Below are 17,400 nucleotides of genomic sequence, written 5' to 3'. Positions count from 1 at the left end.
ATCGCAGCTCACCTAGGGGAATGTCTTCATCGGCCAACGGGCCGTAAGCAGCAGGCCCTCGGGTTGGAGTTTTCCCCTCTAGAACCGGACAGTTACTCGAGATATTTCCAAATGACTCGACTGGTCAACGTGACCCAACGCACACAAATAGAAAAGGGGGCCATCGTGCACGGTTGTCTCCCCTACGGAGGAATGTAGGTCCCTAACGTGTGACGGGAATACTGTAGAAGTGGTTTTTTCCGCGTGGAAAATATTTTCGCGTTTTCGAGCAGAGCTGCTTTGAGGATTGATTCGCGAGAACTTAAATTCGCGACACAGGTTTCCGGGAGTGCTTTGCTCTTGCATATCGTGCCGTAGTCAATACTCGGGCATACTTCGGCACGTACTAAGACATCCGTTGTTCACGTGGATTGCGGTATTCTAGGTCTATTCCTTTCTTCTCCTCACAGAGATTGGAGGAAAGGTCCTGTCAAATGGCCTTTAGGGACCCTGTAGGAGGCCATAGTACTGGCCGTGTGCAAGTTAGCCGGTTTATTTTAGCAGTTCGTATTAATTATCACTCGGGGCACTGACCAGTTTGGTTGAGATGTGGTACTATCATTCACGCTGGTTTTGAGAAAGCGGGGAAGGGCATGTTCTGGCTTCGTGGTATAGTGGTATATTGCATGTATAGTGCAAAGCGTTTATAGGAGTAACAAAAGCATGATGAATTTTCATTTCTTTTCATCTTGCCTGATGGGATAAAACAATGTTCTGCGCTTGCTTAAACTGCCTATACATGGAATAGAAAGTATCAGGTAGTCGCGGTATAGCGTCGAACGCCGGACGATTTTCGCCCTCATATGGCCAGAGTTATTCGCGGGAACTTAAATTCGCGATTTTGGAGGTGTGCGCGAAAAACGCGAAAAATAATTCCGCGCGAAAAAAACCACTTCAACAGTAACCCCAACGCAGCGAAAAGGGCGACGAAGCGGGGTCAGTGTCTCCTCTTACTCACGGTAGTCCGGATAACTGAAGCTGGATTACAAGAATTTTGAACTTTCGTTCCCTGGTATTCTTGTCCGAGTCCGGAAGCTGAAGTCCGGATAAACGAGAACAAAATACATGGAGGAAAATCCGTTCCCGTGCCTTTTGTCCGGATACCGCGGGATCCGGATAAATGAAGTCCGGATAAACGGGGGTCGACTGTATTGTTTGCGGGATACGATGAGGACTGTACTCCGAACGTTCTGTGTCATGCACGGTGAAATGCCAGCGGACATGAAATATTCAGTGAATTTATTTACAAGTTCTTTTTCCGTTAATATTTGACTACCTACTTTTAACTCAGTGATAGTAGAGTGTTTTATTGTACTCACCTAGCTAGACAGCACAATTCCCAAACAGTATATAGACAAAAATGCAACTGATAAATTATTGCCACGCCTCTAAATGTTTACTTACTACGATTTTATTGAATAGCAGGGTAACCTTGAAGGGAGAAATTTGTGCCTTTATGGGAAAACCATGTTTCCGTGAACGCCACAAATTCAAAACGACGTCTTAGTAGATTAAAAATAATGTGTCTATGCAATCTTGTTTGTTTTTAAAACTTCATGCAAAAGGGATAGCTTAGGTGCTTGCTGTTTAATAATATATTACTAAAGCTATCGACAGTGTTTATCGGACGTCATGTCTGAGGAAAGAAATGGTGTGACGGTTTTATGCCGAATTTATTTTAATTTTCTTATATCATTCACAGTGCCGATATAGATGGCATCTTCTCTTTCTGACTTCATAGAGAAAATTTTACATACACTCATCCAGACGTATTTCCAGCCTAGTATTTCTGTCGGGAGGTGACCATACCGGGGAGACAATGATGAACAGCAGTTAATCATGTTTTTTTTTCTTGCAGCGATCAGTAATTCCTTGCGCTTAAAGGGTGAGATGAACCTTAAAGGAGGTAAGAAGTCCTATCTGCATGTGTTTAGTTACGGGTTTAATAGATGTAATATTGTTCTTCTACGCTTCGTAATTCTATTTACAATTTATTGTTCAATTTTCTCCTTCATAACTTGTGCAGCGTTAATACAAAAACGCACTCTCTTTCGTATTTGGGCGAGTAGACACACCGCCGTCCAAATACCTCTATCCATGACCTCTACCTCCATATCCATACCTCTATCCACCTCTATACCATCTGACATAAAACACGACATGTTATTGAAACCCTTCCGGTCTTCATCACGCATTAACAACCTGAAAAAAATCTGTCCAGTTCATGCTTCTACAACCTCGTTCCAAAACTCTTTTTTACAACGAACTATTGACCTCTGGAATAACCTGCCGAACAGCATAGTGACGATCACAGATAACACACGCTTTCAACAGTCTCTGACAGAACACCTGAAAGATTAACACTGAACTAACTTGTTAGATGTTTTCATTATCACTAGACTTACCTTGATAGTTGCAAAGTAGGCTCTACACTAATGAGATGCATCATCATCGTAGTCATTTTTTTTGTTATTGTTATTATTATTGTTATTGTTATAACTTGTAACATTGTAATTAGCATTACTGTGTTTTGCTTTGCCTATGTCCCTTATGTAATGCCCTCGGGCCTTTAAGGGTTAAATAAATGAAATGAAATGAAATCCATCGTTACGTCATCTGACGAATTGTAGCACCCAATCAGACGCCAACGCGGAGGTGCACATAATGTTCTGCTTTACTCTCTTCAAGATGAACTTCACTACATGGCACGCTCCTAGCCAACCATCATCCCGAATGACAACGTTCTCCTCTCTGATTTGTTGAAAACGTGAGGCGTAGCCCATTTTGTAGCCGTGCATAATAGATACATAATAGGCTCCGCCTCTCGTTATCAACAAATCATGGGCGAGAATGTTGTCATTCGGGAAGGTGGTTGACTAGGAGCGTGCTATGTGCTGAAGATACGCACCTATCAAATTCACCTATACAAAAGGTGTCACAGACAACACGTTGAAATCGCCGTTTGCCGGGCTCGCTTGGTACAGTTCATAGCTCCTTTAACAATGATGGATCTATCTTTTTGTTTATTTTCCGGCAGTCGATGACAGTCATCATCATCAATATCAGAGTCAGATAAATGTTACCTTATCCATCTCACAGATTTTTTGCAATATTTCGACTGTGTTTTTCTTTATCGCGAGGCTATTCATTCGCGAATACCGTTCAAGATCATGGATGCGCTGCTCAGCAGTGTCAAGTCTTCCCCGAAGGTCATCATTTCCTTCCTTCGTTTTTGCATTTATTTCGTTGTCTCTCTTCAGTTCGGATCTTAAGGCTTTCATCTTGTCAGCTAATGTGCTATCAAGCAAGTCTGGCTCGCCTGGACGCCCGGCCATATGACCTTGTAAAGCTCCTGGGTCCTCAGCCATTCAATGATCAAGCGGCTGCATTGAAAGCGCTCCTACGTTTCCTTGAAGAAACGCATCTGATTGCCATTTTGTGACACTTTCTGCTCCCTCGTTTGTGACAAGTGTTCGCACTAGTTCGGGATGTTTGTCTCCCGCCCCCAAACTACTGGGTTTTCTCCTTCTTTATTTTCAGCTAACTGCAGCTAGGTGGTCTGGGGTAGCCAGTGTGACTTTGTCGTGACTTAAATCCCTATTTCTTGGCCCCGTGCAGCGAGCTAGCCAGTGGAGTGTCACAAAAGCGGTGCTCCGCTTTCTGCGTGATATGGGCCTTCGGGGCTCCCTGTGAGCCGAGTGTCTTTTTAATTTTTTTCTTGTTTTTATTTATTTATTCATTTGTCTTTTTGTTATTTATTTTTCTGCAAGCGGTCAACGCAGTTTAGCAGCGAGGCGGGAGCCCCGCCAGAGAGGCATTGTGCCTCAGCCAGTTGGCGACACAAAGCAGTCAACATGGCCCTACGTCGGACTTGTAATAGATTAGCGTGACGCACGCTTCTGATGTGCTCTGCGTGCCGCAGCATCAGTCACATCATCATCATCATCATCATCATTTAGCTCCTTTCTAAGGGCATCAGGCACTGCTTTTAGCTCATGGTGGTGAATTTTGGGTGGCATATTAATCACTTGGAATAGGGAACATAGGGGGGGGGGGATATGTTTATTAGACAAAAAGTGAAAAAAAAACGGGGAAAGGTCAGCCAAACGGGACGTCGGCTTGCTATTCCAGAAATAAGAAATAATAATAAATAAATAAAAAGAGGGAACATAGGGCTGTTGCAGCAAAGCTTGCACAGCGCCATTTCGGGCCCAGGCGGTTTAATTAGCGGCTTTTGCGTGGTGTTTCAAGCGGCATGGCACCAAGGAAAGCTACAAAACCTCTAGTTATTCCACAGAAAAAGCGGTGCATTGACTAAGTGCGAACAACTCGAGACCATGTATTTGAAAGTGCCGCCGTCGACTGCTAATTACCGCGCGTTGCATGTTTTGGGGCGCTGACGTTGTTGCTCACTCGCGCCATCTGGCTCGCTGAAACAGGTCCACAGAAAATGAGTTCACACGTTCACATGCTGAGAGATCGACCTATTGGAGGCGACGCCGTCACTGTTCTAGTGTAGATAACACGCCAGCCGATGTTAGGAGTTTATGGTCCTTTTCCGTAATTCTTGTGTATATTAAGTGGAAGATCACTTGCGCCGCGATGGTACGATACTGTTGGGTTCCCCCATGCTACACCTGCCGCACTGAACGCGGAATAAGCGTGAAAAACCAGACGACGCGAGGAAGCTATCAACATTAGGGTAGTTCATCGTTCCTCCGCAGCGCGCCGACACCGTTCGATCTCGGAGCGATATTTCCAAGTAGTCGCTTAGTCGACTCGCCCAAAAACAAGAGGTAGAGAGATAGAGAGGTAGTAACAGCGAGTAGCTGCCGAACTGCAATGCCTATGAGGTCATTGGTCTTTTTATGTATGTGAACATAGCGCTGCGTCGAACAGTGTAGACCAGGCAGATGGGCAGGATGGTCGTCGAACACGTGTGTCGTTGCCAGTTGATGTTGATTGATTGATTGATTGATTATGTGTTTAATGGCACAAAGGCAACAAAGGCCATAGAGCGCCAAAACTATGCTGAGTGTGTCGGGATGTTGGGACCCTGATAAGACTCAACAACAACAACAACAACTTTATTGAGAGATGATGAATGAGGAGTTTCATCGGCAGGGACGATACTTTACCCCATTCCTGGTGGTGATGCGAAGAATGTTTGATAAGACTCTTCGCACGTGTTTGCTGCAGACAACTAGTAGACCAAGTAGTAACAGAGCAGTTGCCGAACTACGATGCCTATGAGGTGCTTCGACTTTTTATGTCTGTGAGATGGCGCTGCGTCGAACGGTGTAGAGCGGGCAGGGTGGTGCAAACGATCGCACACGTGTGTCGTTGCCAGTTGATGTTGGGACCTTGATAAGACTCTTCACACGTGTTTGCTGCAGACAACTGATAGACCAAGTAGTAACAGAGCAGCTGCCGAACTACGATGCCTATGAGGTGCTTCGACTTTTTATGTCTGTGGAGATGGCGCTGCGTCGAACGGTGTAGAGCGGGCAGGGTGGTGCAAACGATCGCACACGTGTGTCGTTGCCAGTTGATGTTGGGACCTTGATAAGACTCTTCGCACGTGTTTGCTGCAGACAACTGATAGACCAAGTAGTAACAGAGCAGCTGCCGAACTACGATGCCTATGAGGTGCTTCGACTTTTTATGTCTGTGGAGATGGCGCTGCGTCGAACGGTGTAGAGCGGGCAGGGTGGTGCAAACGATCGCACACGTGTGTCGTTGCCAGTTGATGTTGGGACCTTGATAAGACTCTTCACACGTGTTTGCTGCAGACAACTGATAGACCAAGTAGTAACAGAGCAGCTGCCGAACTACGATGCCTATGAGGTGCTTCGACTTTTTATGTCTGTGGAGATGGCGCTGCGTCGAACGGTGTAGAGCGGGCAGGGTGGTGCAAACGATCGCACACGTGTGTCGTTGCCAGTTGATGTTGGGACCTTGATAAGACTCTTCACACGTGTTTGCTGCAGACAACTGATAGACCAAGTAGTAACAGAGCAGCTGCCGAACTACGATGCCTATGAGGTGCTTCGACTTTTTATGTCTGTGGAGATGGCGCTGCGTCGAACGGTGTAGACCGGGCAGGGTGGTGCAAACGATCGCACACGTGTGTCGTTGCCAGTTGATGTTGGGACCTTGATAAGACTCTTCACACGTGTTTGCTGCAGACAACTGATAGACCAAGTAGTAACAGAGCAGCTGCCGAACTACGATGCCTATGAGGTGCTTCGACTTTTTATGTCTGTGGAGATGGCGCTGCGTCGAACGGTGTAGACCGGGCAGGGTGGTGCAAACGATCGCACACGTGTGTCGTTGCCAGTTGATGTTGGGACCTTGATAAGACTCTTCACACGTGTTTGCTGCAGACAACTGATAGACCAAGTAGTAACAGAGCAGCTGCCGAACTACGATGCCTATGAGGTGCTTCGACTTTTTATGTCTGTGGAGATGGCGCTGCGTCGAACGGTGTAGACCGGGCAGGGTGGTGCAAACGATCGCACACGTGTGTCGTTGCCAGTTGATGTTGGGACCTTGACACGACTCTTCACACGTGTTTGCTGCAGACAACTGATAGACCAAGTAGTAACAGAGCAGCTGCCGAACTACGATGCCTATGAGGTGCTTCGACTTTTTATGTCTGTGGAGATGGCGCTGCGTCGAACGGTGTAGACCGGGCAGGGTGGTGCAAACGATCGCACACGTGTGTCGTTGCCAGTTGATGTTGGGACCTTGACACGACTCTTCACACGTGTTTGCTGCAGACAACTGATAGACCAAGTAGTAACAGAGCAGCTGCCGAACTACGATGCCTATGAGGTGCTTCGACTTTTTATGTCTGTGGAGATGGCGCTGCGTCGAACGGTGTAGACCGGGCAGGGTGGTGCAAACGATCGCACACGTGTGTCGTTGCCAGTTGATGTTGGGACCTTGACACGACTCTTCACACATGTTTGCTGCAGACAACTGATAGACCAAGTAGTAACAGAGCAGCTGCCGAACTACGATGCCTATGAGGTGCTTCGACTTTTTATGTCTGTGGAGATGGCGCTGCGTCGAACGGTGTAGACCGGGCAGGGTGGTGCAAACGATCGCACACGTGTGTCGTTGCCAGTTGATGTTGGGACCTTGACACGACTCTTCACACATGTTTGCTGCAGACAACTGATAGACCAAGTAGTAACAGAGCAGCTGCCGAACTACGATGCCTATGAGGTGCTTCGACTTTTTATGTCTGTGGAGATGGCGCTGCGTCGAACGGTGTAGACCGGGCAGGGTGGTGCAAACGATCGCACACGTGTGTCGTTGCCAGTTGATGTTGGGACCTTGACACGACTCTTCACACATGTTTGCTGCAGACAACTGATAGACCAAGTAGTAACAGAGCAGCTGCCGAACTACGATGCCTATGAGGTGCTTCGACTTTTTATGTCTGTGGAGATGGCGCTGCGTCGAACGGTGTAGAGCGGGCAGGGTGGTGCAAACGATCGCACACGTGTCGTTGCCAGTTGATGTTGGGACCTTGATAAGACTCTTCGCACGTGTTTGCTGCAGACAACTGATAGACCAAGTAGTAACAGAGCAGTTGCCGAACTACGATGCCTATGAGGTGCTTCGACTTTTTATGTCTGTGAAGATGGCGCTGCGTCGAACGGTGTAGAGCGGGCAGGGTGGTGCAAACGATCGCACACGTGTGTCGTTGCCAGTTGACGTTGGGACCTTGATAAGACTCTTCGCACGCGTTTGCTGCAGACAACTGGTAGACCGAGTAGTAATAGAGAGCAGTTGCCGAACTACGATGCCTATGAGGTGCTTCGACTTTTTATGTCTGTGGAGATGGCGCTGCGTCGAACGGTGTAGAGCGGGCAGGGTGGTGCAAACGATCGCACACGTGCAGTGGCGTAGCCACGGGGGGGCTAGGGGGGGCTCGAGCCACCCTATCTGCCACAGACCGACCCACACAAATCGTGCAAATCCGAGAACATGATATATGGGGGGGGGACCAGTGTGACGATCGCAAAAGTTCTTGCAGTTCATGGCGTCTATCTAAGAAGCACTCTTGAATGGTTTTCAAAGTATGAGCTTTTCAAAATAATTCCAATCTCGCGACACCACCTCACAGGTCATGACAGCCTATACATGTAATCGTATTGTGAACGTTCAAATCAACTATTTTCGTTCCTTTTTTTAATCCTCAGTTTGCAGTGTGCACAAGTATTTGTGTTGTCGACACAGAATCAGCGGGGGGGGGGCGAGTTTTCGTATCGAGCCCCCCCTACTTTGGAGGTCTGGCTACGCCACTGCACACGTGTGTCGTTACCAGTTGATGTTGGGACCTTGATAAGACTCTTCGCACGTGTTTGCTGCAGACAACTGATAGACCAAGTAGTAACAGAGCAGTTTCCGAACTACGATGCCTATGAGGTGCTTCGACTTTTTATGTCTGTGAAGATGGCGCTGCGTCGAACAGTGTAGAGCGGGCAGGGTGGTGCAAACGATCGCACACGTGTGTCGTTGCCAGTCGATGTTGGGACCTTGATAAGACTCTTCGCACTTGTTTGCGGCAGACAACTGATAGACCAAGTAGTAACAGAGCAGTTTCCGAACTACGATGCCTATGAGGTGCTTCGACTTTTTATGTCTGTGAAGATGGCGCTGCGTCGAACAGTGTAGAGCGGGCAGGGTGGTGCAAACGATCGCACACGTGTGTCGTTGCCAGTTGATGTTGGGACCTTCATAAGACTCTTCGCACGTGTTTGCTGCAGACAACTGATAGACCAAGTAGTAACAGAGCAGTTGCCGAACTACGATGCCTATGAGGTGCTTCGACTTTTTATGTCTGTGAAGATGGCGCTGCGTCGAACAGTGTAGAGCGGGCAGGGTGGTGCAAACGATCGCACACGTGTGTCGTTGCCAGTCGATGTTGGGACCTTGATAAGACTCTTCGCACTTGTTTGCGGCAGACAACTGATAGACCAAGTAGTAACAGAGTAGTTGCCGAACTACGATGCCTATGAGGTGCTCCGACTTTTTATGTCTGTGAAGGTGGCGCTGTGTCGAACGGTGTAGATTGGGCAGGGTGGTGCAAGCGATCGCACACGTGTGTCGTTGCCAGTTGATGCTGGGACCTTGATAAGACTCTTCGCACTTGTTTGCGGCAGACAACTGATAGACCAAGTAGTAACAGAGTAGTTGCCGAACTACGATGCCTATGAGGTGCTTCGACTTTTTATGTGTGTGAAGGTGGCGCTGCGTCGATCGGTGTAGACTGGGCATAGTGGTGCAAACGATCGCACACGTGTGTCGTTGCTAGTTGATATTGGGACCTTGATAAGACTCTTCGCACGTAGACTGGGCATAGTGGTGCAAACGATCGCACACGTGTGTCGTTGCCAGTTGACATTGGGACCTTGATAAGACTCTTCGCATGTGTTTGCTGCAGACAACTGGTAACCGAGTTGTAACAGAGAGCAGTTGCCGAACTACGATGCCTATGAGGTGCTTCGACTTTTTATGTGTGTGAAGGTGGCGCTGCGTCGATCGGTGTAGACTGGGCATAGTGGTGCAAACGATCGCACACGTGTGTCGTTGCTAGTTGATATTGGGACCTTGATAAGACTCTTCGCACGTAGACTGGGCATAGTGGTGCAAACGATCGCACACGTGTGTCGTTGCCAGTTGATATTGGGACCTTGATAAGACTCTTCGCATGTGTTTGCTGCAGACAACTGGTAACCGAGTTGTAACAGAGAGCAGTTGCCGAACTACGATGCCTATGAGGTGCTTCGTCTTTTTATGTCTGTGAAGATGGCGCTGCGTCGAACGGTGTAGACCGGGCAGGGTGGTGCAAACGATCGCACACATGTGTCGCTGCCAGTTGATGTTGGGACCTTGATAAGACTCTTCGCACGTGTTTGCTGCAGACAACTGGTAGACCGAGTAGTAATAGAGAGCAGTTGCCGAACTACGATGCCTATGAGGTGCCTCGTCTTTTTATGTCTGTGAAGGTGGCGCTGCGTCGATCGGTGTAGACTGGGCATAGTGGTGCAAACGATCGCACACGTGTGTCGTTGCTAGTTGATATTGGGACCTTGATAAGACTCTTCGCACGTAGACTGGGCATAGTGGTGCAAACGATCGCACACGTGTGTCGTTGCCAGTTGATATTGGGACCTTGATAAGACTCTTCGCATGTGTTTGCTGCAGACAACTGGTAACCGAGTTGTAACAGAGAGCAGTTGCCGAACTACGATGCCTATGAGGTGCTTCGTCTTTTTATGTCTGTGAAGATGGCGCTGCGTCGAACGGTGTAGACCGGGCAGGGTGGTGCAAACGATCGCACACATGTGTCGCTGCCAGTTGATGTTGGGACCTTGATAAGACTCTTCGCACGTGTTTGCTGCAGACAACTGGTAGACCGAGTAGTAATAGAGAGCAGTTGCCGAACTACGATGCCTATGAGGTGCCTCGTCTTTTTATGTCTGTGAAGGTGGCGCTGCGTCGATCGGTGTAGACTGGGCATAGTGGTGCAAACGATCGCACACGTGTGTCGTTGCTAGTTGATATTGGGACCTTGATAAGACTCTCCGCATGTAGACTGTGCATAGTGGTGCAAACGATCGCACACGTGTGTCGTTGCCAGTTTATATTGGGACCTTGATAAGACTCTTCGCATGTGTTTGCTGCAGACAACTGGTAACCGAGTAGTAACAGAGAGCAGTTGCCGAACTACGATGCCTATGAGGTGCCTCGTCTTTTTATGTCTGTGAAGGTGGCGCTGCGTCGATCGGTGTAGACTGGGCATAGTGGTGCAAACGATCGCACACGTGTGTCGTTGCCAGTTTATATTGGGACCTTGATAAGACTCTTCGCATGTGTTTGCTGCAGACAACTGGTAACCGAGTAGTAACAGAGAGCAGTTGCCGAACTACGATGCCTATGAGGTGCCTCGTCTTTTTATGTCTGTGAAGGTGGCGCTGCGTCGATCGGTGTAGACTGGGCATAGTGGTGCAAACGATCGCACACGTGTGTCGTTGCTAGTTGATATTGGGACCTTGATAAGACTCTCCGCATGTAGACTGTGCATAGTGGTGCAAACGATCGCACACGTGTGTCGTTGCCAGTTTATATTGGGACCTTGATAAGACTCTTCGCATGTGTTTGCTGCAGACAACTGGTAACCGAGTAGTAACAGAGAGCAGTTGCCGAACTACAATGCCTATGAGGTGCCTCGTCTTTTTATGTCTGTGAAGGTGGCGCTGCGTCGATCGGTGTAGACTGGGCATAGTGGTGCAAACGATCGCACACGTGTGTCGTTGCTAGTTGATATTGGGACCTTGATAAGACTCTCCGCATGTAGACTGTGCATAGTGGTGCAAACGATCGCACACGTGTGTCGTTGCCAGTTTATATTGGGACCTTGATAAGACTCTTCGCATGTGTTTGCTGCAGACAACTGGTAACCGAGTAGTAACAGAGAGCAGTTGTCGAACTACGATGCCTATGAGGTGCCTCGTCTTTTTATGTCTGTGAAGGTGGCGCTGCGTCGATCGGTGTAGACTGGGCATAGTGGTGCAAACGATCGCACACGTGTGTCGTTGCTAGTTGATATTGGGACCTTGATAAGACTCTCCGCATGTAGACTGTGCATAGTGGTGCAAACGATCGCACACATGTGTCGCTGCCAGTTGATGTTGGGACCTTGATAAGACTCTTCGCACGTGTTTGCTGCAGACAACTGGTAGACCGAGTAGTAATAGAGAGCAGTTGCCGAACTACGATGCCTATGAGGTGCCTCGTCTTTTTATGTCTGTGAAGGTGGCGCTGCGTCGATCGGTGTAGACTGGGCATAGTGGTGCAAACGATCGCACACGTGTGTCGTTGCTAGTTGATATTGGGACCTTGATAAGACTCTTCGCACGTAGACTGGGCATAGTGGTGCAAACGATCGCACACGTGTGTCGTTAAAAGTTGATATTGGGACCTTGATAAGACTCTTCGCATGTGTTTGCTGCAGACAACTGGTAACCGAGTTGTAACAGAGAGCAGTTGCCGAACTACGATGCCTATGAGGTGCTTCGTCTTTTTATGTCTGTGAAGATGGCGCTGCGTCGAACGGTGTAGACCGGGCAGGGTGGTGCAAACGATCGCACACATGTGTCGCTGCCAGTTGATGTTGGGACCTTGATAAGACTCTTCGCACGTGTTTGCTGCAGACAACTGGTAGACCGAGTAGTAATAGAGAGCAGTTGCCGAACTACGATGCCTATGAGGTGCCTCGTCTTTTTATGTCTGTGAAGGTGGCGCTGCGTCGATCGGTGTAGACTGGGCATAGTGGTGCAAACGATCGCACACGTGTGTCGTTGCTAGTTGATATTGGGACCTTGATAAGACTCTCCGCATGTAGACTGTGCATAGTGGTGCAAACGATCGCACACGTGTGTCGTTGCCAGTTTATATTGGGACCTTGATAAGACTCTTCGCATGTGTTTGCTGCAGACAACTGGTAACCGAGTAGTAACAGAGAGCAGTTGCCGAACTACGATGCCTATGAGGTGCCTCGTCTTTTTATGTCTGTGAAGGTGGCGCTGCGTCGATCGGTGTAGACTGGGCATAGTGGTGCAAACGATCGCACACGTGTGTCGTTGCTAGTTGATATTGGGACCTTGATAAGACTCTCCGCATGTAGACTGTGCATAGTGGTGCAAACGATCGCACACGTGTGTCGTTGCCAGTTTATATTGGGACCTTGATAAGACTCTTCGCATGTGTTTGCTGCAGACAACTGGTAACCGAGTAGTAACAGAGAGCAGTTGCCGAACTACGATGCCTATGAGGTGCTTCGTCTTTTTATGTCTGTGAAGATGGCGCTGCGTTGAACGGTGTAGACCACTGATCTCTATGTATAAAGCTGGATCGCGCATGGGAGAGGGGCTCGTGGGAGAGAGGCGTGCCTTCGGGCCGCCATGTTGGTGGGCCCTAAAGTGCTGTGTGTGCCCATAGAAAACAATCGGAGGCAACAGAGATTGTGAGTATTTATTGCGCTGCTAGCATTGATCGTTGTTTGTCATCACACAATTTTGTAAGGTGCCAGTATACTGATGTATCCTAACAGTGTTTCACAGGTGTCCTGCCGTTCGATTCTTAATTACATTATGTTTTGCATTCCGAAACTAGACCGTCACTGCAGTGCAGCGCTGGGGATTGTACTACAGCACGTTTCCCAGCCAATATTTCAATAAGAAACGACTTGAGGTTAACAACAACCATGTATATAATATCCCGTACTGCGTTCTGAACAAAAATTGTTCCATAAAGAACGGTCCGGGAAAAGATATACTCTCATGGCCATAGCCTCCTATATACTTCAAGGAAGGATACTTCTTGTAGTATATAGGAGGCTATGGCATGGCAGAAAGAGATCGTTCTGTAGAATCACAGCCGTTGTTTTAGCCGTGTATGCGTTTAGTATGATTTATATCAAGCATCGCCATAGAAAGAGCCTTTTAGTAAACGACAGCGGTGCTTTGCCTCGCAAATATGGACACACCGAAGCAGCGCAAATAACTACTTCACGCAATTAGATCACACTCGTTAGGACAGTTGATCAGGTACTGATGTAAGCTTAACCAATTAAGTTACTTAGAAAGTGGTAACACCTTGAGACACAGGACTTATCTCTTTTTGAAGTACAGCCCTTCTTTGTTTGCTTCTTCCTTTATTTGTTCTAATTATTTGCAGGCGCGGTTGTGCCAAACTGAATGTCCTTCTCCAGCACTCACATGCTTTTGTTGAATACAACTGCAGCGTGAGAAAAGCTGCTTGGGGACGGGGTCCTGCTATCCAGTGCTGACTTTGTCATGCTTGTTATGTGGAGCATGTTCCAAAAAATGCAGCTCCATGTATGGTCTTCAAATTGCAACAGGACTATTTCGAGCTTGAAACAGTTGTGATTTTGTCATTTTGGCCCTCGTGTACCCAGTCTGTGAAACGCAAACAAAAACAGTCTAACACGATTTGCTTTTGTAATGAAGATCACTGATGATGAGTAAAGAGAATGTACGAGTTCAAGTTTATTCAATATTTTATATCATTCATTATATTATTCAACATTTTATGTCAAGTTTATACAACATCAAGTTTATTCAAGTTCAAGATTTATTTCTTGCACTTATGCGTTTCAGGATACAATGAACGTGCAGGGAGGTCGCAAAAGACTACATTTATTGTTTTGTGACCTTGCTACAATGGCAATATATATTTTAGGAATGATAATGGTCAGGTACGCTCTCTAAATTTGTAGCACTCAAATTTAGGTTGGAATGAGCAATGAATAGCAACTTCCCTCCTGATATTTTCTCATATATGCTAAATTTTAAATTTAATGTGATCGAATATGTGATAATATAATAATAATATATAAGAATATAATATGTGATAAATGAATGTGATCAACAGTAGATGTAAACAACATGAGTAGCCAGAGAAGTGCATTCTCAATAAATAATTTTCTTCTTATAACGTATATGTGCATGCCTATTAACTGAAACAATTATCACAGTTCCCTGACAAGTTTTAATTTCTGAGAGTGTACTGTAGAGGCTGCTTAGATCTACAACAGTTCATACAAGGTATTATATACTGTGAATGCCTTTAAAAATCCCATGTGACACATGCCTTTACTTTCTGGAGGTGCTGTGGTAGTCAAAGTTTGTGGGCATTACGCAGGTTCTGCACCCATTTCTTGAGTATGTCGAGGCAGCTGTGAAGTAACCTGCATTGATGATGATGATTCCAATTTTTATGGTGCATCGACAACAAAGGAAATAATACATCAGAACATTGGTTTGAGTGCAACCAGTTAAAAATGAATGTTGTTTAATAAATGCATTGGACAAATATTAAAACATCAGTTTAAAACACGGTTACAATCCCTGTATCTTCTAAAAATTAAAAAGATTAAAAAACTATTCTGAAAAGAATATGGGGAACTCTTCTAAAAAGAATTATAATCTCTAATTATTATATTGCTGGGTGAAGGAGCCTAAAGTGCAAGGTGCGTTTCTGATGTGAACATGTAAGAAAATATGCAAAACTGAGAGAGGCTAACCACAGTGCGTGCACTGAGGTTGTTCCTTCCTGTAAAGTAGAAACCAGTGGATGAGGAACGTGATACTTACCTGTACACCCAGCCGTATCACACTGCACAGATTATTCACTGGGTAGCCCTCATGACGAAACCTGTATTGAGAGACCACTTTTGCCTTAAAAACTGCTAGAAATAGCACGACACGCTACAAATTATTACTATCGTAACAAGCTGACGATACAGCTCAGACACAAAGGCGTTATTCAAGTCGCGCCACACCACCGTTACGTAGGATTCTTTGTCACAAATCAAACCAAGGCACAAAACAATATCAATACATGAAAAAATGTGACAATCGTGGTCTCATTATGACGTAATACCGAACTTGTGCGTGAAGGTAATTCAAAGAAATGAATGTGGCACTTGCTTCCGCAGAGAACACCGTGTACCATGCTAGCAATGCATGCAAAAAAGCGCTCGAGTGCCCGCACCTATATTGATGACAACACTACCTGTGTAGTGTAACGTGTTCTTTCAAGCATATTATGCACTCAAACTGTATTTGCCGCCGGGTAAAATGCAAGTGTGCTCGATTGAACGTCGGGAGAGCGATCAAGCAACCTGCATCCAGTGCTCGTTTTGGGCAAAAAAACACTTCATAATGGTCAACTAAATATACAGAATGAACGCCTATTTATTCCTCGATAAAGAGTGACTCACCTGTATAAATTTAGGCCCTGTAACCTTGCCAATACGGTTGGTCCGACCGTAATTGCAAGAAGTTGCCATGATCGCTGCGCCGACTGTTGTGGGTACAGTAAGATGGCGGCCGGTTTCTTCACGCTCGCGCTCCCTATCCACGATCCAGCCTTTTACAATCGAGATCAGTGGTGTAGACCGGGCAGGGTGGTGCAAACGATCGCACACATGTGTCGCTGCCAGTTGATGTTGGGACCTTGATAAGACTCTTCGCACGTGTTTGCTGCAGACAACTGGTAGACCGAGTAGTAATAGAGAGCAGTTGCCGAACTACGATGCCTATGAGGTTCTTCGTCTTTTTATGTCTGTGAAGATGGCGCTGCGTCGAACGGTGTAGACCGGGTAGGCTGGTGCGAACGATCGCACACGTGTGTCGTTGCCAGTTGATGTTGGGACCTTGATAAGACTCTTCGCACGTGTTTGCTGCAGACAACTGGTAGACTGAGTAGTAACAGAGCAGTTGCCGAACTACGATGCCTATGCGGACCCGGACGAAGAACATCACGCCCGGGTCACCAATATGACGAGACAGCAAGATAGGTTCGTTCTAGCCAGAGGCTACCTCTGGACTGCTTTATTGTTTGGCCAGCGGAACGGTCGCGGCACGAGATCTGGGCAGGTGACGATGAGCTGATGACGGTAGCGGTGCCGCTACACGGTGCTTCGACTTTTTATGTCCGTGAAGGTGGCGCTGCGTCGATCGGTGTAGACTGGGCAGGGTGGCGTGTCGTTGCCAGTTGATGTTGGGACCTTGATAAGACTCTTCGCACGTGTTTGCTGCAGACAACTGGTAGACCGAGTAGTAATAGAGAGCAGTTGCCGAACTACGATGCCTATGAGGTGCCTCGTCTTTTTATGTCTGTGAAGGTGGCGCTGCGTCGATCGGTGTAGATTGGGCAGGGTGGTGCAAGCGATCGCACACGTGTGTCGTTGCCAGTTGATGTTGGGACCTTGATAACACTCTTCGCACGCGTTTGCTGCAGACAACTGGTAACCGAGTAGTAACAGAGAGCAGTTGCCGAACTACGATGCCTATGAGGTGCCTCGTCTTTTTATGTCTGTGAAGATGGCGCTGCGTCTAACGGTGTGGACCGGGCAGGGTGGTGCAAACGATCGCACACATGTGTCGCTGCCAGTTGATGTTGGGACCTTGATAAGACTCTTCGCACGTGTTTGCTGCAGACAACTGGTAGACTGAGTAGTAACAGAGCAGTTGCCGAACTACGATGCCTATGCGGACCCGGACGAAGAACATCACGCCCGGGTCACCAATATGACGAGACAGCAAGATAGGTTCGTTCTAGCCAGAGGCTACCTCTGGACTGCTTTATTGTTTGGCCAGCGGAACGGTCGCGGCACGAGATCTGGGCAGGTGACGATGAGCTGATGACGGTAGCGGTGCCGCTACACGGTGCTTCGACTTTTTACGTCCGTGAAGGTGGCGCTGCGTCGATCGGTGTAGACTGGGCAGGGTGGTGTGTCGTTGCCAGTTGATG

General features: G+C 47.3%; 1 protein-coding gene across 4 annotated transcripts in view; it reads left to right on the top strand.

The window, feature by feature from the left end:
- Positions 1–17,400, top strand: part of LOC135378169 (uncharacterized) — a 91,370-nt gene that overhangs the window by 32,419 nt on the left and 41,551 nt on the right. The window contains exon 2 of one of the 4 annotated variants that reach the window (XM_064611098.1): positions 1,898–1,945. The exons of the other annotated variants lie outside the window; for them this stretch is intronic. Within the exon in view, the coding sequence (XP_064467168.1) occupies positions 1,898–1,945 (48 nt within the window). The remainder of the gene's footprint in view (positions 1–1,897; positions 1,946–17,400) is intronic. 4 annotated transcript variants of the gene reach the window in all.

The sequence above is a fragment of the Ornithodoros turicata genome, chromosome 1 (assembly GCF_037126465.1).
Source record: "Ornithodoros turicata isolate Travis chromosome 1, ASM3712646v1, whole genome shotgun sequence".
NCBI classification, from domain to species: Eukaryota; Metazoa; Arthropoda; class Arachnida; order Ixodida; family Argasidae; genus Ornithodoros; species Ornithodoros turicata.
This window is presented reverse-complemented; position numbering and strand designations above follow the sequence as displayed.